At 38.7% G+C, this 19,818-nt stretch overlaps 1 protein-coding gene across 1 annotated transcript; it reads right to left on the bottom strand.

Annotated features, from left to right (window-relative positions):
- Positions 1–5,220: 5,220 nt before the first annotated feature.
- PRSS35 (serine protease 35) lies at positions 5,221–18,755 on the bottom strand. The gene is made up of 2 exons (XM_081039846.1): positions 18,573–18,755; positions 5,221–8,065 (listed from the first exon to the last, which is right to left on the bottom strand). Exon 2 carries the CDS (start codon positions 8,047–8,049, stop codon positions 6,808–6,810), a length of 1,242 nt encoding a protein of 413 aa, XP_080895972.1. The 5' UTR covers positions 8,050–8,065; positions 18,573–18,755; the 3' UTR covers positions 5,221–6,807.
- Positions 18,756–19,818: the final 1,063 nt, after the last annotated feature.

A 19,818-nucleotide genomic window follows, 5' to 3' on the forward strand; every position in this document is an offset into this window, starting at 1 on the left:
CTCAGCTGGGAAAGGGTGTCTGGACCAGGTACAAACCATATGCACCACTAAGTTAAACTAAGCTTCCTAGAGATTCCTTCTCAAACACAGTTTCCAATATCTAACAATACTTTTTAAGAACATAAATGAAAGATGCTGATATGATCGATGCTTTTGGCCAATGGTAAAATTAAAAGTGTTCCTACTTGGAAATCAAGAAGTTTAACAAATATACTTTGACAGTGGCTTAAAAAAAAATAGAAGAAATATTGAGTGATGATTTGAATGAGATGGAAGATGCTGCTGAAGTTAAAAATATCCAGAATGGACATAGCATGTGCAGGTGGCAGCCAACAGGGCTGCAGGAGTGGGAAATTTTTGAATGAAAGCCTGTGGCTACAAGAGACTATAGCCTGGAACAGAACCCAGGCCTGCAGGCAAGAGGCCTACAAAGGGCCAGGACCTAGAAGGGTCTCATCCCAATAAAGGGAGGAAGAGACAATCATTCTTACTGATTGTGTTCTCTGCTGTTAACCCAATCTTTAATAGTAGATTCATTTCTAGATACCCAGACATCCGTGGTTTGTCTCTCAGAGTAGGAACATTTGGGGGTAAGACAACTAATTTTATAATTTATAATTATCTTTGTAAAACGTAAACAGAAAGTTAAACCTTACAGCCTGAAAAGGCTTATAAATATGTCCCAAGAAAATCTGGAATTACTTTTTTAAATCATCTGTTATTTTGGGTCACATGGACTTTGGTGCCCTACAAAACACATGCACCACTGAGTATGTACCATGTACCATGTACATGTACCATGTATGTACTAAGTCAGATGTAAATTTTGGGTCACATTTTTAGAAAACCTATCCACATTCTCTCAGGTTAAACAAAAAGGTTCAAAGCTAAATTAAAAGGAGCATTTAGTGTAGAATAGATTAACAAAAGTGTGTTTGATATTTGATTGGGTGCAGAATAAAATATACCATGAATTACAGGTTGGTTATGTTAGCTAATGGATTAGTTCACTATAAAATTATATAATGTTAATTGTTTAACTTTCTTGTCATTGCTTCTTTGTGTATAGGTTTTATCAATCTTATTGATGAATATTCTACAGAAATGTTAAACTTGCATGTCTAAGAGTGAACTCATTTTTTTCCTCAAGCTTAGTTTTTCTGTCTTGGTTGGTGGTCTTACTACCTTATCTCTTAAGCCAGAAATTTGGGTGACATGACACACTCAACTCTTCTCTCCTACATTCAGTGAGTCACTAAGTATACTGAACGTTCTGCTCTTGGAATGTCTCTTCTGCCATTCCCACTGCCACTTCCTTAGTACAGTATCTCTTTACTGGGCTCTTAGTCTCTAATCCCCACACAAACCCACCCCAACCCAGCCATTTGGTGCTGCCAGGTTTCCTTCTCAAATTTCCCATCTGATCACATTTCCCTGACTTAAAAACCTGCCTCAATTCTTGGTCATCTAAAGGTTAAAGTCCAAACTCTTTAGCATGGCATTCAAGACCAGAAGTCTATCCATGGCTAGAAGTCTAACTCAGAAGCCTCATTTCTTGCCATTCATCGCCACTAGGAGGAGTTAACCTTCTATGGCAGCAATTCCCAAATACTTGCTGTATCTTAAACACACCATGCAGTGTCTCACGCTCATCATACCTTTCCACAAGCTATTTCTTCTTCCAAATATGCCCTCCACTACCCTATGCTCCCCACTGATAGGCTGGAAAACTCTAACTCATCCTTCAAAACCCAACCTAGGTGTCACCTCTTTTAGGAAACCTGTCTTTTCATCGTATCTGCCCACCCTGATACAGTTGATCCTTCTTAAATGTGTTCCTTCAGCACCTTATATTTACTTCACTTTTTTCACACTATTATTTTTAAAAAATATATCTGACTTCTTTGTTATGAATTCTTTTAGTAAGGTAAGAATCTATGCCTTAATTCTAGCATCTACTGTGTTTCTCTGAAAATAAGACTGGGTCTTACATTAATTTTTGCTCCAAAAGATGCATTTGGGCTTATGTTCAAGGAATATCATCCTGAAAAATCATGGTAGGGCTTATTTTCCGGTTAGGTCTTATTTTAGGGGAAACACAGTATGTGCCAAAGATTGGACTCAATAAAAGTTTGTTGAACTATATTGAATTAATCTAACCTATATTGTAAAGTGGATTAGGAATAAAAACATATATATGTATGGTATAGCAGTTCCATGGTTCTTATCCGTGGTTCTGCTTTCTGGGGTTTCAGTTGCCTGCAGTCAATCTAGGTCTGAAATATTTAATGGAAAATTCCAGAAATAAACAATTCATCAGTTTTAAATTGCGTGCTGTTCTGAGTAGCATGAAGAAATCTCACTCCCATCTCACTTTGTCCAGCCCATGACATGAATCAATCATCCCTTTGTCCAGTGTACCCACGCTGCATATGCTACCTGTTTGTCACTTAGGAGCTGTCTCAGTTGTCAGAGTGACCGTCGCAGTATCACAGTGCCTGTGTTCAACTAACACTTATTTTACTTCATAATGCCACATTCACATAACTTTTATTACAGTGTATTGTTTAAATTGTTATATTTTATTAGTTATTGTTAATCTCTTATTGTGCCTAATTTATAAATTAAAGTTTATTATAGGTATGTAGGTATAAGAAAAAAGCATAGTGTAGATATAGGGTTCAGTAGTATATGTGGTTTTAGGCATCCATCGGTGGTCCTGCAACATATCGCCCTCAGATGGGGGTATATGTATCTAATTTCCAGGAAATAAGGAAATAAGGAAAAGGGAAAAAAGGAAATAAGAAAAATTGGATTTTGCCACCGATTGTAAAATGATCCCATATGTTCAGAAGTTTTGTAAATTCAACTCATTTCTTACCATCATAAAACACTATTATGACAACGTTATTGCTAAAATATACTTTCGTTTTATAAAAATACTGAAAAGAATGCCATCTAAATATTTGATAGTTTTACCACCACATTCCTTACCAAAGTACTTGAGGTTGTTAACAAGAAAAAATATAAAGGCAGGTGAAACTGTGAAGACATTTAACCTGGAAGAAAAAGGAAAACGTCATTGTGCACAAGGGAGAACTCCTGGAGGTGGGAGAACAATTAGTTTAGGAAAGATAGGTTGTGACAGTGACTCCTAAAGCTGAATGATCACCATAGTTACTTAGAGAGCTTTATCATATACAGATTTCTGGGCCTCACTCTTAGGGGTTCCAGGGAAGATCTTGGTGAGGACCTGGAAATGGGCTTTCTAAAATTCCCTAGGTTATTCCAGTGAGCAGCCAAATTTGAAAACCACGAGGCTAAGGGAAACCACTGACATATCATAAACCCCGTGGACTCACAGTGTGTAGCTCTGTTTGAAAGTTACAGATGATTCCAGCAAAAGAGAAAATTTCAAAATAGGAAAGCCACAAAGAGTATTTTGTTTAATCTAGCCTAAAAATTGACACATTGAGTTGCTAGTTATAAAAAGGTGGTCCATGTAGCATTATGATACATACACCAGTTTTCAGGAAAACCCAAGCTTTCATTTAGGAGTGTGTGCAGGAGAGGCTTACTGTCATATGTGGGCCCAGGACATCCGTTTATGGAGCCACATCAGTCATGTACCCGTCTACATGAAGTGGCACAACTGTCCATTTGGTGGCTGCAATAGTGTCGCTTATTTTGTCAGGCCACAAAGAAAGCTTTTTAAGTAAAAGTTCCAAGTGCAGTGGCAGAATACTAAATTCAGTTCTCTCAAAAATAACACATTTTTATTTTTAGGCAATTGCTTGATGAAGTGGTACTTTCGTTTGGCAGTTGAATGTTGGCACCAACCGCATCCTGATTTTTAAAACAAAACAAAATGAAAAAATGAACGGCACTTTTGCAGGTATTGCAATAAAAAAAATTGGGAAATTTAAAAAGTTGTATCGTCTAAGTTGTTAGCTACAAATTTTTCTAACAACTGATCCATTTAAATAAGTTTGAGGGGAAAAATTCACGTCTTCCCAGATCTCTCTGCTGTATATTAGTACAGGTTTTTGGCCTATATCCTGCTTTATGTTGTTCTGTGATCTGGTATCTGGGTCAGTAGCACTACTTTAAATTCTAAGTAAAATAAAAATTGCATAGTCAGGACTCCTGTCAACTAATGGGAATGAAAAGACTGGTAAGGGGAAGAAGGGAGCATAGAACAGAAAGGGGATTTTCTTCCTCATCTTCCAGAAACCTCTGGACTCTAAGGATTATTCTCGTGAAGTCCATGAATTATTTATCTAGTGGAGAAAAAACAAACTCCTTAATAGGCAGTTCTTAGAAAACCACTGGGTTGTTAGCTAAACACCAGTAAGCTAGAAGTTTTGAAGTAACAGAATGGTAGAGAGGGGAGGATGAGTAGTTTCAGAGAACAAGAGCTGCCTCGCTACAATCCTCCCAACATGTACACCAGCACACACACTCACACACACACACACTAATTCTGGGATAAATGATTGCTGGTTTCTGCTCTTAGAGTATTCCAGTCTTTCTTTCTTTCAATTGTATCACTTAAACTTACCTTGGCAAACTTTCCAGCCTCCAAAACTTGCTTAGTTTCTTTAAACAGTAAGTCAATATGTAGTCCTTTGCACAAAGTAGATGTCGTATGTGTAGAGTATATTTGTTTAGCTAAATGAATTCAGATTTTCTATTTCAAATCTGTTAAGCATAACAGAACAAGTATATTTCAGTGGTCCTAAATAGCTCATATAAGATTCATGATTCAGTTAGAAAAAAGATGAGAGAATCAAGTAAACCTCTGCAAAGAAAATGAGCTAAATGTATTTTTGAAAAGTAGTACAATGATTTTAAAGAAAATATGTATATTTAGAATTTAACCTTAAGTACCAAACTATTGACACAGCACTCTAAATTAATCCTAATTTACTCAAATCCCAGGAATTTTCTAAGAATCTAAGATGAAGATTTTGTGTGTGTGTGTGTGTTTGCAATAAGTGTGAAAAGTTCACCTTGAAACATTTTTCGTTGCAGTGATCATATAGGTAATTCTCTGGGAAAGATCTGAACAAAACTTTCAAGTCAGTAGCCCTATTCCACTAGTACCAATGATAAAATACTACTCAGTGAGATGTGTTTAGAATTAAATAGAATCATTTTAAAATAAATGACAGTTAATACTTACTGAAACCCTGTATATAAAACATATACACATACAATAAGAGTTATAATTCATTTATTTCTTAATTTTTATTGAATGACTTTTAACTGATTCACATTACAAAAGAATGTACACTTGTACTGAATTTTAGCTATTTTGGATACCATTTACAAGATCATTTTATCGTAATCTGATCAAATATTCCTTTGCATATTAGTCAAGATACAACACCCCTTGCTTAAAAAAAAAAATAACAAGGAAAATAAATTTGAACTCCAGCAGAATCAGTGACTTGGGTGTGTGATGAGAGAAAAGAATGTGTGCCCTAGAAACCACCAGGAAAAGAAGACCAAAAATTAGGCCTGCAGTTCCTGAATTTTATGACTCACTCAACTACAAATCACTACAACCCTTTAAACATAAGGGCCTGAACTAACACTCTTTTACAGGCATTCAGTAAATATCTGTTCATTCAGGAAATCTGGATTGAGTGTCCCAGGGCAGCCACTGGGCTCTCTCTGTCAGCTTAGGTTGCCATGATGGCCATAGTGAGTGTACAGCCTTGGTCCCTAGTCAAAATAATCAGAACCTTCTTTTGAAAATTATATTCATAATTATATTCATTTTTAGGAATGGACATATCTAAAATTACTCATTAGGGAATTCACCAACATAATATGCCTATGGCCTTATTAAAAAAGCTGAATTTGTCAAGGGGGAGAAAAAGGCTCTCTTTTAAAAACGACTAGAAGTCCTTGTCCTAAAATTTTAACATCTCATATATAGGAGAATGTGGAGCATAAAGTGGTGTGCCTTTCAATGCGTGATCATTTATCATTTTGGAGCTGTCTTCACTATGTATACATGAAAAGTGCATATTTTGAATATTAATTAAAAACTTCAGTTCTTAAACTCTAAGCTTCCCTATTTTTGAACTAGATTTATTTCATAGAACAAAGTATTTCTCTCATTTTCATATAATACACACTTCAGCTGATACTTTTTTAAGCGGTAAAATAGTTCATAGTTTTGTTTATACGGTTTGCTGTTCCTTGTAATCCTTCAAAAACAAAAACAAAACTGAAGTTTCTGAGACCCAACAGAAAACACAATATGAACACTGAGGGCATGAACTAAATGGGTCCTTCTCAGAGTGGTAATAACTGTTGTAAATTTTTGTCTCTAACTTGATTCTAATTACGTTACCGTCTACCTCTGTATATGCAGTTTCACATTTAATATGCAACTGGCATCCTATTAGATTCTTCTTAGAATAGGACCCTGAGAATAAGTCCATTGAGAAATCACATATTAGTTATAGTACCAGCTTGAAGTTTTAAAGAGTGTCTAATTTTTTTAAAAAGCCAGAAAAAAACAATTTCCAACAAATGAAGCTTATCACCATGTAAAGAATATAAGACTATATACTTAGCATTGCAATGCCCATCTAGTTTCAGTCTTCACCTAAACATTTTTAAATGTATGAAAATCTCCTAAATTTGAAAAAAAGGAAATTTATAAGAATATCAAAACTCTATCTGATAGGGTTCAAGCTCGAGCCTAACCTGTGAAGTGATCTTGCTACAATAATCAGCATTGGTTTTCTGTGCGATTCAGATAATCCACGGCCTGGTTTCAGGTTTCTGTCATCCGTAAGTACAGTTGGCCTCAGTTCCGTGAATCCAGAGGCAAATCTGGGCGAACTTGAGGGGCGTGATGCGCACGGCCACGTTGTAATCCTTCTGCACACCATGGACGTCCACCCACTGGTGGCCTGAATAGACGGCGATGATTTTGCGCTTCCAGCTCTTTTTGTCGGGCTCTTTCAGACGCAGATAGACGCCGGAGCCAGTGGAGCCTGACTCGGCATCGCAGTACTGGTAGAGGAGATCATTGGATTCATCGGACACACTGCAAAAGCGGTAGACCAGCTGATCTGCCCTATCGTGATCAAATCCTGAGAAGTGAATCATTCCGCCCGGCAGCTTCTTGATGGTGGGACTGATGCCGAGTTCCATGTACTTCTTTTTGTGAGCGCGCTTCAGCTCCAGAAGAGCGTAGTCGTAGTCCAAAGCGGCGTCTCCCCTGCCTCCTGTAGCCCAGCCTTTGGGAATGTGGGTATTCTTGACCCGGGTCCACTGGAAGGAGGGCCTCCCCTCAGCTCCTCTCTGACCCCGAGCGTCTGCCTTTCTTCTTCTTCCCACCGTGGCTCTCTCCTTCAGATTCTCCTTGCTACCCTCTGTCTGCTCACCACCATTCGCTTCTCTCCTGCTCTTCTTAGAACCCCTACGTTTCTTGCCACCGCCTTTATTTCTCATCTTCAACAACCCTACCCTAAGCTTTTTACTGCCTTTGATGTAGTCCTTTCCATCATGAACGCAGTGGGCAGCTGTGAGAACGTGATTAGGGGAGATGAGAATGCCGCTGCAGCCCGTGGAGAGCTTCACGGCTGTATTGAAAGGGAAATTGGTCAAGAATCTTTTGTCCAAGATGCTGAACCTACTATCTGTGCCATACACCTGTCTCTTTCTCCTAACAGATGCTCCTTTTGTGGTGGTATTTTGCGTTGGCTCAAGGACCAAACCTTGAACTTTCACTCTGGTCAAGGTTCGGGTGCCATTCTCAAAGACAGTCTCGTATGCAAGAGAATCTTCCAGTTCAGTCAGGCTGGGAGCGGGGAGTTCTTTCTGACATTCGATGCCACACACTCTCTTTAACACCATCTTAGCATCTGCCTCAAATGTGGGGCTGGTGAGATGGAAAGTCCTTTCATTGACAAGCCGGGGTATTTTTCTCAAGTGCCACATAAAATCCTGTTCCATCTCTGATCCATCAACCATGGTCCACCCAAGCATGAAACATATCAACCAAAATAGCATGTTTTCCATTTTGTTCTTCTTTGTCCTTAAAAATAGAAAAGGGGATGGGTGAGGGAGAGAGAAAGATAGATTTTACATGTTTCCTTTTTAAATGTTATTTATCTATTTCATTTAGACCTCGGGGGCTAAATGCACCTTCACCACAAATAGGATTCCTTATTTTCACCATACTTAGGTTTTACTGAGATTAAACACCCTGCTAAGTAGGCTCATCCAGATTTCCAAAATCAGTCAATCGTTTTTTACCCAACCTTCCCTCCACTAGCCCTAACCCACCTCCCTCAACCCCCAGCTGCCATCTCCACCTCTACCTCCCCAGACAGCACAATGCATGGGAGAGTAGGAAAGGATGGTTAACTGGGGCCTTTGTTGCCTACCCCACACTCTCTTCCTTCCTAGGTCTCCTACAACCTTATTTCCAGATGACAGATGTAAAGATAGCAGCAGATATCCTGCACTTTTCCCGTCCTTAGCTCCTTAAAAGCAGGGATCATAAATTCCTCATCTCTAGAGTGTAAATGTGTAGCACAGAGTTCAAAAAATTCATTGGAATACAGTGAATTTCCCTCAACCATCGTTTGCAGACCTAACTGACTGATGGTGTAATGTAAATCACCGGGTAATATTCTAAAGTCAGTAGAGGTTTTTTAAATAAATAAATAGGTCCATCTACTATTGACCTGCTTTATTTTTATAAGCAGAGCCCCTTATCATAAAAAAAGAAAATGTCCACAGGCCATTTTAGGCTAAAGAAATAAAAATGTACCCTGCACTTTTTTTTTTTTTTTTTTTTTTGGTTTTTAAACAGCATTGTGCCTGGAACTACCATCTAACCAAAGCAACATAGAAAAATGCTTCCTAGTGGGATTTTATTGCATGTTAAAATTAGTTGTAAGAATTTATGGAGCACAGGCTATGAGTCTGAATTAGCCAGTTGGGGGAATATGACCATGATTAAATATACTCCCTTTCATCACGGGTCACATCATTGAAGAGCAGTGCTTTTGTGTTAAGTATTTTTAAAGTTGTCAGTACAGTAGTTGATAAATCATCATACCTCTTCAATTGTTTACATCTTCTTGACCTCTTTTCCCACTTCTCTAGGCTCACTAGTATGTTAATCATTTTAGTGGAACAGATGTTTGTCCGTTTTGAGAGTGCGGGGAGTGGTAGCACTCTTAGGAGCAGCAATTTTGAAATCATAAGCTATGCTCCAAGTAGTTTTTAACTAATAGCTAAAACATCCCGGCTTAGCAAATGATTTACACTTTGTAAATTTAAGGTCAGATTATTCCTACAATATTTGTACTCTCAATGCTTTCTGATAAACTTTTTTTGCCTGTTGGGAATGTTCCTCAACCCAGGGTACACGCAGGGCATGAAAAGCAGAAGTTGTCTCTGATGCAAAGTTGAATATGGGCATCTCTTGATATGAGTTCATTTTGCCATATGTGAGCACAGAATTTCATTAATAAACTAATAACATCTTTTTGATAAAACAAAAAATATACATGAACCCCTTTACTGTTTAAACATCTATTCACCAAAACATGGCATAATTAACTTGAATCATCATACATTTGAACATGTTAAATAAGTTTATATTAGTTTGGTGTTAAAGTAATTGCTCTTTAAGAGGTTAAAAAAAAAAATCATTGCAAAAACCGCCATTACTTTTGCACCAACCTAATAGTAATCTCTACCATACCTTGACATCAGCAAGATTACATAGAACTTTTGCAATTTCCATTTTTTTATCTGCTCACACTTGAATGCTAAGTAATGGTGACACTGGTTAATATTAGACTGTATTGTTTGCTAAGTAGCTTGTAATTTGTTTTATTCGCGTGACGGCATTCTTCTGTAGAAATGATGGATATTAATATAAGACCAGGTCTTATATTAATTTTTGCTCCAAAAGATGTGTTAGAGCTGATGGTCCAGTTAGGTCTTATTTTTGGGGAAACAGGGTATGTCACAATTATTTTCTAATCCTTACCATGGCAAATTTAACTTTATACAAAGTAGTAATTATATTGATAATGATTTTATTGAGCCACACAGTATTTTCTTTTGTGATCTTCTATGCAATTTTCACAATGAATATTTCATCAATTTTATTCAATTGTATTGGAGTGCAAAAAGGCTAACTCAGTAATTCTACTGAGACCTTGAAATCCTATGTTTAACTGGGTAGTTACCAAGATGAAAAATTATGCCTTTGCCAAAAAGAAAACAACAACAACCTAAAATCAGAGAGTTATATGCTGCCTCTTAGTTTACCAATAGACCACAATAGAAGATCAAAAAGATATATATATATATATTCTATCCACTTGATTGTGATCAATATTTCAATCAAGGGAATTACTTGGTCTGGGAAACAAAAATTTGAAAACTGATTTTTCATATAGCCCTTTAGATAACAGCTATCTATTGCATACTTAATATATGATTACAAATCAAATACTGAAAGTCAGTCAAATATCCTCATTGAAAAATATATACAATCACTTTGTACATAAACAGTTGATACTAATGATCTGTGGAGTAATAAATGTGTACAAGTCATTCCTAGGCAAAATAGAGGATATCTAAATCATCATAGTGTGGTATTTCTTCCCCAGTTAGGTTTAATTGTTTTCAGTACTTAGTCTTGCAACTTTTTAGCTAGCTGGGGATTAGAAAGGCAAAATGCAAATATTAAATAGCTCACAAGATGATCTTTTACTATACAAATCATTGAACTAGCATATGAACCAAAAATACATAAGTTCCCCTACTCTTTACCAAATAAAACATGCATTCTGTGCCATAATTCTGTAGGCAAACTTAAGAAAGCCCCATGTAATGGTTAGTTTTATGTGTCGACTTGAATAGGCCACTGGGAGCCCAGATATTTGGTCAAACATTATGCTGGGTGTGTCTGTGAGGGTCTTTTCAGATGAGATTAATATTTCAATCGGTAGACTGAGGAAAGCAGTTTCCCTCTAATGTGGGTGGGCCTCCTCCAATCAGTAGAAGGCCTGTATAGAATAAAAAGGCTGGCCCGGCCCGGTGGCTCAGGCGGTTAGAGCTCCATGCTCCTAACTCCAAGGCTGCTGGTTCGATTCCCACATGGGCCAGTGGACTCTCATCCACAAGGTTGCCAGTTCGATTCCTCGACGCCCGCAAGGGATGGTAGGCTGTGCCCCCTGCAACTAGCAACTGCAACTGGACCTGAGCTGTGCCCTCCACAACTAAGACTGAAAGGACAACAACTTGAAGCTGAACGGCACCCTCCACAATTAAGATTGAAAGGACAACAACTTGACTTGGGAAAAAGGCCTGGAAGTACACACTGTTTCCTTTAAAAAAAAAATAAATAAATAAAAAGGCTGACTCCTCTGTAAGAGGAAACTCCTGCTGCCTGACTGCTTTGAGCTGGGACAGTGGTTTTTGCCTGCCTTTGGACTCAAAATGAAACACAATCAACTCAAAAGATTGTTACTAGTTTGTTAATAAAATTCAGTACTTGTGTATGGCAAAACATAAACTCTGTCATATCAAAGGATGTCCAGCTTATAGTCCCCAGACCAGCAGGGTTGGAATCACCTGGGAACTTGTTTAAAATGCTAATTTCAAGGCCCAGTCACCTACTGTCCAAAACTCTCCAGGAGTGGAGCAGGTTCCTAACCATCTACGTTTTAACCAGCCTTCCAGGCAATCCTGACACTCATTAGTTTGAGAATCCCGGCGGCAGCCAAGGCCCTGGTGTAACAGCAGCTTGAGCCACACCCCAGAAAGCAGTCTTTCCAGGGATGACTGCTTAACCGAATGACATCTGCCTCACGTTTGTGTACAAAACAAATGTATTCTGAACTTTGCTCTTTTGCTATGTTAGCAACTACTAATATTGAATGGTCCCCCCATTTAATGCAGAAAAAGAAACGATTCAAACTCAGTAGGCTTGCATGTAATACCTCCATCATCCAATGCCACGGATCATGCAAGGGCATTGGTTCGCCAGCCCCGTCTGGTGCCTTTTGAGGGAGCTCTGTTGCAGTTCCCCACAAAAATAAAACCATGCCCACATCTATCCTCGGGCATGGGAAGGGCAGAGCCTTGTAATGTGACCTCAGAATCACAGTAATAAGAGGACATGGATTCAGTTAGCCTAATTTGGCCTGTAATTTAAAATTGGGCAAATGTTTAAGGACACTTTCTTTTGGAAAATCTAAGTTTGCCTGTGGCAAAATGTCAATGTAATGGAAATGACAGCTTTTACTGATAGAGTAATCCATGGTTCTGCGGATACAGCTACATATACCCATCATCCTAAAAGCACTAAGTCATTGATCTAAAGAAACACAGTCCCAGCTGGTGGGGCAGCTGTAATATTTGGAAAGTCTTCGTATCCCTTGTCTTCCCTCATCCTCCTTTTTCCTATCATTCATTATAAATGTGACCTTCGCTGTCACTTTCCAGATGGCTTGGATTTGGGGCTCCAAATTCCAATTTTGGTTAATGAAAGTGAGGTTGCAGTCATGGCTCTCCACCACGAATCAGTGAACACAAAGCTGATGATGGGTTGGATGGACCATGGAAACAAATGGAGTGCAAGGGAATTAGGAAGGAAGATTATCAGGATATGCAAATGAACTTTTACTGATACAGCAAGTATTATTCCGAATTTGTATCCGGTTTATATTAATAGAAAAAACCACACATAACAAAAGATGACTATTTTTTATGTGTTTGCTTATGCTTTCTCAGAAATGTGATTGCTGATAGTATAGACTATTTGAGTATCTATACCAGCCTAGTGGTTACAAATGCAGACCAAGAAATGAGAAGACTTGGGCTAAGTCTCATCTTTACCACTTAGTAGGCATATGAATTTGGACCACTCGTTAAGTTCATTAAGTTCACTTTAGTTTCAGTTTCCTCACCTGCAAAGTGGGGGCAATAATGATCTTCTACCTTTATAACATAATTTTGGGGGTTAAATGAGATGATGTATGCAAAAAATCTCCACTGAGCCTGAAGCATGGTAAGCATCAATAACAGGTTCTTTTATCACTACGGTTCTACCTTCATGGGTAAATAACTACCACTTTAAAACAATTTATGCATAAACCAAAGTTATAGTGCTTTTAGTTTTCTAAAAAAAACATCAATTATGCAGTCAAATATTTTTATTTCAGGATGGTTTGTAACACTCAAATTTCCTTTTTTCTTGATTCTGTTTTGCTTTGTTTTGTTTTGCTTAAGGACAGCTTCACTTTAGAGACTTCCCAAATGAATTTTTTCCTAATTACTCCCTTCTATGAATATCTGTGGTTTTGTAATATATTTTTCTCGTTACTATTAAACTTCAGTATGATCAAACATTACCCAGCCACAGAACACTTGAAGTGCATTTCCTGCGTCTTATTTATAGCCTGGGTCTACATTAGGAATTCTGGAACTGAATCAGGCACTCAGCCTAAAAAGAAACAGAGTCCATGTCAAAATAATTATTCTAAGGGAATGACTTACAGTGAAAGAAAAAAACTAACGTTTTGAGAGAGTGTCTCTAGAGTATTACTGTGGCATGACATATTTATAGTTTAACTTCGGTAGGGCCAGTGATTCCTCACTACGTTAAACATTTCAAATAAATTTTCTTGTATATGAAAAATGAGGCTGCTGACCTACCATCAACGATCTCCACTGAATTGCTTTCCCTCACCAGGTGTTAGTTTCACACCTACTCAGGCCTGTCTTTTCACCTGTCCCTTGTAACGTATAGTTAGGTAGTTGTCCATATTTATGTGTATAGTATGCTGCATGGAACACAATTTTGCATTAACCTGTTAAACATTTTTGGGGAGGGGGCCGGTGTGGGTCAGGGACTGCTCAGTCAGTTCAATGATCTCACAGGGATGACACCAACTTCCACCTTAATGTGTATGTTAGGACACACCAACGATTATATAACCACTTTTTACAACTTGCTGGTCCTTTTTTTAGCCATCCACGATCCCAAGCACCCTCCAACATCACTGCCTACATTTACATGCATACATTAATGTGAAAACATACACCAGCCATCTTCCTCCTCCACCTGCTCAGTAAAGAGTGACACACAACAGGTAGATACTGTAGCCTGGCCCAGATATTCTAAATAAGTACCCAGAGAAGTGCTAGTTTCGGCAAAGGCCACAGCAAGGGCCACATTACTAATTAGAGTAAACAGGTGTAAAGCAAGCATTAAATGGATTAGGTTTTGGAGAATACTTGTAAAAACTTTAATAGTCACTTTCACAAATTCGGGGCAGATGTAGAGAAGAATAGGTGTTTTATAAAGTTCAATTCCCCACCCCCTTTAGGCCCTCACTGACTGTTAATCACCGACTAGAGCATTCAAAGGTGTACGAAATTACAGCCATGAGCAAATAACAGTGTTAGTGACGTTAATGAGCCTGGGGAGTAAGAACTAAGGTATTTCAGTCATTATGGAGGCAGTGGGCACTTTAAGTACACTTGCTACCTCTTAGCTGTGTGACTTTGTGAAGGTTACTTAATCTCTCCAAACATTATTTTCCGCATTTGATAAACAGAAATAATATTTTAGAGTATTTTTCTGAGGAACTAATAGGATCTAATATAAGCACAATGCCCAGAGCACAAAAAAAAAAAACACACAAAAAAAAACATTCAACAAAAGGCAGCAATTATTATTGCTAATCTCAAACAATGGGAGTCCAAACATAGGTGGTATTTACAAAGGATGTTATACACCGCTAACTGCTGTGTCCCTCATTGTTTATGCCAAATAATGGCTCCCTAAGAGCCACATTCTGACTCCCAAAACTTAGGAACTGTTCCTTACAAGGTAAAAGAGCTTTTGCAAATGTGATTAAGGATTCTGAGATGAGATTAGCTTGGATTATGCAGGTGAGCCCAATGTAATTACAAGGATCCTCATAAGAAGGACGCAGGAAGACCTAGAGTGAGAAGGAGCCGCAAAGATGGAGGCAGAGATCAGAGAGATGCAGGGTCACAAGGAATGCAGGGTGGCCTCTAGAACCTGAAAAAAAGCCGGGAAACAGATTCCTTGGACTTCCAGAAGAAATGCAACCCTGTTGACCTGCTTTAGACTTCTGGCCTACAGAACGATAAGATAAAGTGTTATTTTAAGTCACTAAGTTTTCGGTAATTTGTTACAGCAGCAATAGAAAATTCATACACTTATAAAGGTAAGAATCTAGTTTTTTTAAAGTGTCCGCCCTGAATGTTTAGAAAGAAAAAAGTAGTAGGGAGTGATACAAAGTGGAAAAGAATGTTTGGTTCAGAAACTTAAACATAAATGAAAAATTTCATTTTAAGTATCCAAACATGCAATTGTAGAACTAAAAACATAAAACTTTATGGTGGCATGGAGCAGTATTTTAAGAGAGAAAAGAGACTTGGAACAGGATAGATAAATTTGTTTATTCAACAAATTGGATATTGAGGCCTATGCATCATTTCCAAGCCTCTTTCCTTGTTTAAGAATCACTGGAGAAAGTCGAGAACCATATGATTTCACTCATATGTGGGGTATAAGAGTGAAAGCAACAAACGTACAAACGACAAAAAAGAAAAACACAAAAACTCAGACATTGATAACAGTTTAGTGGTTACCAGAGGAAAAGGGGGGGAGGGAGATAGAAGACGGTGAAGGGGGTTAAATATATGGTGACGAAAATTTGACTTTGGGTGGTGAACACAGAATGTAATATACAGATGGTGTATTATATAATACAATTGTACACTCTAAACCTATATAATTTTATTAACTAATGTCACCCTGTTAATATCAGTTTTAAAAAAAGAACCTATAATAGTTCTTCTTAGCTATTGAGTTGCACTAGAAAATTTCTAAGATCTCTTTCAGCTCTAAAGTCCTATATTAAACCACAAATGAGGAAACACAACTTACTCATCAGTGATCCATCCTCAAGAAACCGCAATTCCTAGTCCTCGGGAGTTGGAACTTTCCTGCTATCCATATTTCTACCACAAGATGGCAACGTTAGCCTGTTGATGACAAATCTAAGCTCCTGCGTTTAAATTGTTTACATTCACTGAGCTGTGATATAGAATTTATTTTAAAAGCATATGGGATTCAGCAGGGGGAGATAATACTACAAAATTATTATGTAATATGTATTATTATGGCTAATTATTATGTATTATGTATTATTATGGCTAATAATAATACAAAATGGTTGTCACATATGGAATTTATCAGTTAGAAAACCCACCTACAGGCCATAGAGCCCATCCTGATGAACTGAGAACTGATAATGCTATCCACAGCCAGACAATTTTCTGGCAGGTGGTTTTCTAAAAACTATTGTAGTGCCAGCACATTTCCACTATGACCTACAGCACTGCTAAATAGTCCCCAAATGGCTGCAATGCATTTCAACACAAAGGAAAATCTCCAACCTGCCAAATATTTCACATATGTTTATCAGATACTTTATAATCCATTCCTAAAGGATATGCTCTCTGCTAATTTAATGCTGAAAATAAATGGCAAGAAAGTTCATTGACAATGTGCCAATGTCTATTCAAACTATTATACCATAGCACTATTTTCAAGTTTAGTTTCAGGAATGGAGACAAAGTAATGTCTGCTTTAAGAGTTTGGCAGTACTTGAGGGAAAGGAAGACGGTAAAGTTACACAGTTGATTATTTTTACGGTAACCCACATCTTCTGTTTCTCATCACAATAAAAAATACATTCCCTTTGTTTTTTTAGTTATTTTTCCAGGACTTGTACATTTCAATTTATGCAATGGACACGCGAATCGAATTTGGGGTGAATGGCAGTAAGGGAGCACCAAGGGAACCCTCTGCTGGTTGGCTCATGCACTGACAGGAAGAACTCAACATATAGCTCCCGACTTATATTTGTATCTTGCAGGTTGATCTGTGAAAGCAAAGAATGTTTGTAAATGTTCAGGCTTTAAAGCATTGTATGATCGTAATGATGTTCACTAATCATATGTCAGTTTAACCTCTTTGAAGCTTTAGAAAAACTTTTAATTAAGCAAAGTTATAAAATAATACTTATTATTATTAAGTGTTATTAATAAGAATTAATTATAACAAGTGTTATTATTTTATAACTTGACTTTGCTGTTTCCTAACCTGTCATCTCAGATTTCTCATCTGCCAAGTTAACTCAGTGCTAGGTGAGGTAGCTTCAGCCTCTAAAATTCTGAGTATGATCCTGCTGTTAAAATGTAATAAGCTTGCTTTGAACTTTGGGCAGAGGAAGATAATCTACTCAATAAGGAAAATTAATTCACATTAGCAATTGTTTATTTTAACATGTAATGAGCACATAGGCTAAACAATCTCACGTCTAAATACATGAAACAGATTCTTAAAAGTGTACAGGTTTCTGAGCTGTCTGGAAGAAAAGTTTGGAGAGTTCAATCTTTTCTCATACTAAAGGAGCTCCTCTAATATTTCCCTTAAAAAAATAAAATTCCAAATGATGCTTGGCCACTACTTTCAAGCCTAGCTGTCTTATTTGGCTGAGATTTTCACATTCTTTCTTCAACTTGTAAACCAGATTCTAAGCATAATTCTCCAAGCAGCAAAATATGACTTTTATAATCCTCTGTAGGGACAAATTTTCTTGGGATAAAATGAGACTTTCAGAAGTGAGTAGGAGTAATAAAAGGGGGGAAAAACACCTAGATAGGACGTGCAGCCTCTTTTCAAATCAATGACACTATAAAAGGGTCAGAGGAATCAGGCCACAATGTTTCTACAACTTTCAAAAGCTTTTTATTATAGATAATGTCCAAACTACACAAAAAGTAGAATGAAAAGTATTTTAAGAAGTGGAGAAAAAAAGTATATCCACATGTGCTCATCACCCAGCTTTAACGCTTCAACAATTATCAATATTTTGCCAATCTTGTTTTATCTACCTCCCTTTTTTTTTTTTGCTAAAGTATTTTAAAGCAAGTCCAAGACTTTTGAATTTAATTTCACCTTCTCATTTAAAAAAATGTTTTCCACTGCTCCTTTTGCTGAGCTGTGCAGCCAAGTTGATTAGAGAGAGGGAGGGAAGAGAAGAAAAGAAGAAAGGAGAGGAGAGAAAAGAAGACAGAGAGAGACTGATGGATTCTAGCTTTCATAGTAACCCTGCCAAAGAGGCTTTCAACAACAGTAGACTTTCCAGGGATGCGTTTTACACCTTTTTCAATGGCATCTGTTAATAATGATAAAAATAAAGAGGGTCCCCTCGGGTACTGCTTAAGTAGAAAGAATTCCATTTATATTCCAATGCAAACATTTATTACTGTTACCGTTAAACTGTGCAGAGGCCGAATGGAAGAGAAGTTCGTTTCTTTGAGGACTTAAAAGTGCGATGTTTTATCGCTATCTTTAGAGCCCTTCAAAGAAGCTCTCCTCAGATGGGTTCTGCCTTTCTCAGAGAAACTTCCAAGTTCTAGGGTCTCGCCCTGGGGTGGGGGTGGGGCGGCTCCATCCTTACCTGTGAAGCTTATTGAGTCCCCGGGGCGCTGCCCAGCTCAAATCAAAGAGCCCCCGAGATGGTCACCAACGCTGGCAAGGCAGGGAGGGCGGGGGCGCTGCTGCTACGAGCCTAGCAGACTGCCAGAGCCGGAGGCCGCCCGCCACTGCCCGGCTAGCACCAGGAGCTCGCGGCAGAGACTGCGGAGGAGGCGAGAGCCAAGTGGCGCGCCAAGGAGGGGAGATGGGAGGGGAAAGGGGGCGATGACGCCGAGCGCACGCGGGGGGAGTCAAAGGGGGAAGGAGGTGGGCCAGAGGAGAGGAGGGAGAGAGGACGAAGGAGAAGGGGCCAGGGGGCGAGGGGGGGGGGCTTCACTTGGAAGGCGGGGCACACCGGGCAACCTCCCACCCCAGCATCTTTGTCCCAGGAGTGAATTAATTAAGCATCAGGAAAAATTCATGAATGGGTTCACAGGAGACGTCTGATCCTATGATAGTATTCATCCCTTAAATATCTCAAGAAGATAGTCTAAAGTGTGTGGGGACAGGAGAGTTCTTTGAGTCTCATTCCCTTGGCTCCCTGTTTAGACCCCAGCCATACAGCAGAACCAGGCGTTCCAACCCCATCTCAAGCCAGCCTTTATCGGGGCCCTCGCTTCCCAGGGCACACACCGCACAAAGCAAATCCGATTTGTGCCAGGACCAAGGGTGAAGTCACCTGTAGCCCAAGGTTCCCGCAGGCACCCAACACCCCACTGGAGGACCCGCGACCAGACTGAGTTGCTGAGTCTTGTGGGCGTCCTATGCCGCCTCCAGGGGGAGCGCGTCAGTTTCCATTTGTCAGGAGGGTAGTAGGCGTTTTGGTTTTTGTTGTTGTTGTTTTTTTTCTTTTTTTAACTTTTGAGGAGTGTTCTTTAGGATCCTTGCCCTTCCCAGTCCACCTGAATACTAACTTTATCTTTTCTCACTCTTTTATTCTCTCCCTTAGGAGAGAGGTGCTGCTTTGGGGTGGGAACAGAGTGAGGAAGGGAACTTCATTGATTCAACATGTGAGTTTCTACTGGGTGGCAAATCTGGGGCAAGACGCACAGATACAACAATGAACACAAAAACTCTGGCCTGCCCCTGGAGGCAGGGAAATCAAGTAAGTGCACAAGTATTTATGACGCAAGGTCTTAGCATGTCCTATAACACTTGGTTCATTAGTGAGTTATTGCATTTCTCAAGTTCCTGTGTGTTTTCTTTAACAGAATGAGATCAGAACATAT

This window comes from Rhinolophus hipposideros, assembly GCF_964194185.1.
Source record: "Rhinolophus hipposideros genome assembly, chromosome: 3".
Classification (NCBI taxonomy): Eukaryota; Metazoa; Chordata; class Mammalia; order Chiroptera; family Rhinolophidae; genus Rhinolophus; species Rhinolophus hipposideros.

What these genes read in the sequence shown, in the direction of transcription:
- PRSS35 (XM_081039846.1), bottom strand. Translation starts at nt 8,049, where the DNA reads ATGGAAAACATGCTATTTTGGTTGATATGTTTCATGCTTGGGTGGACC.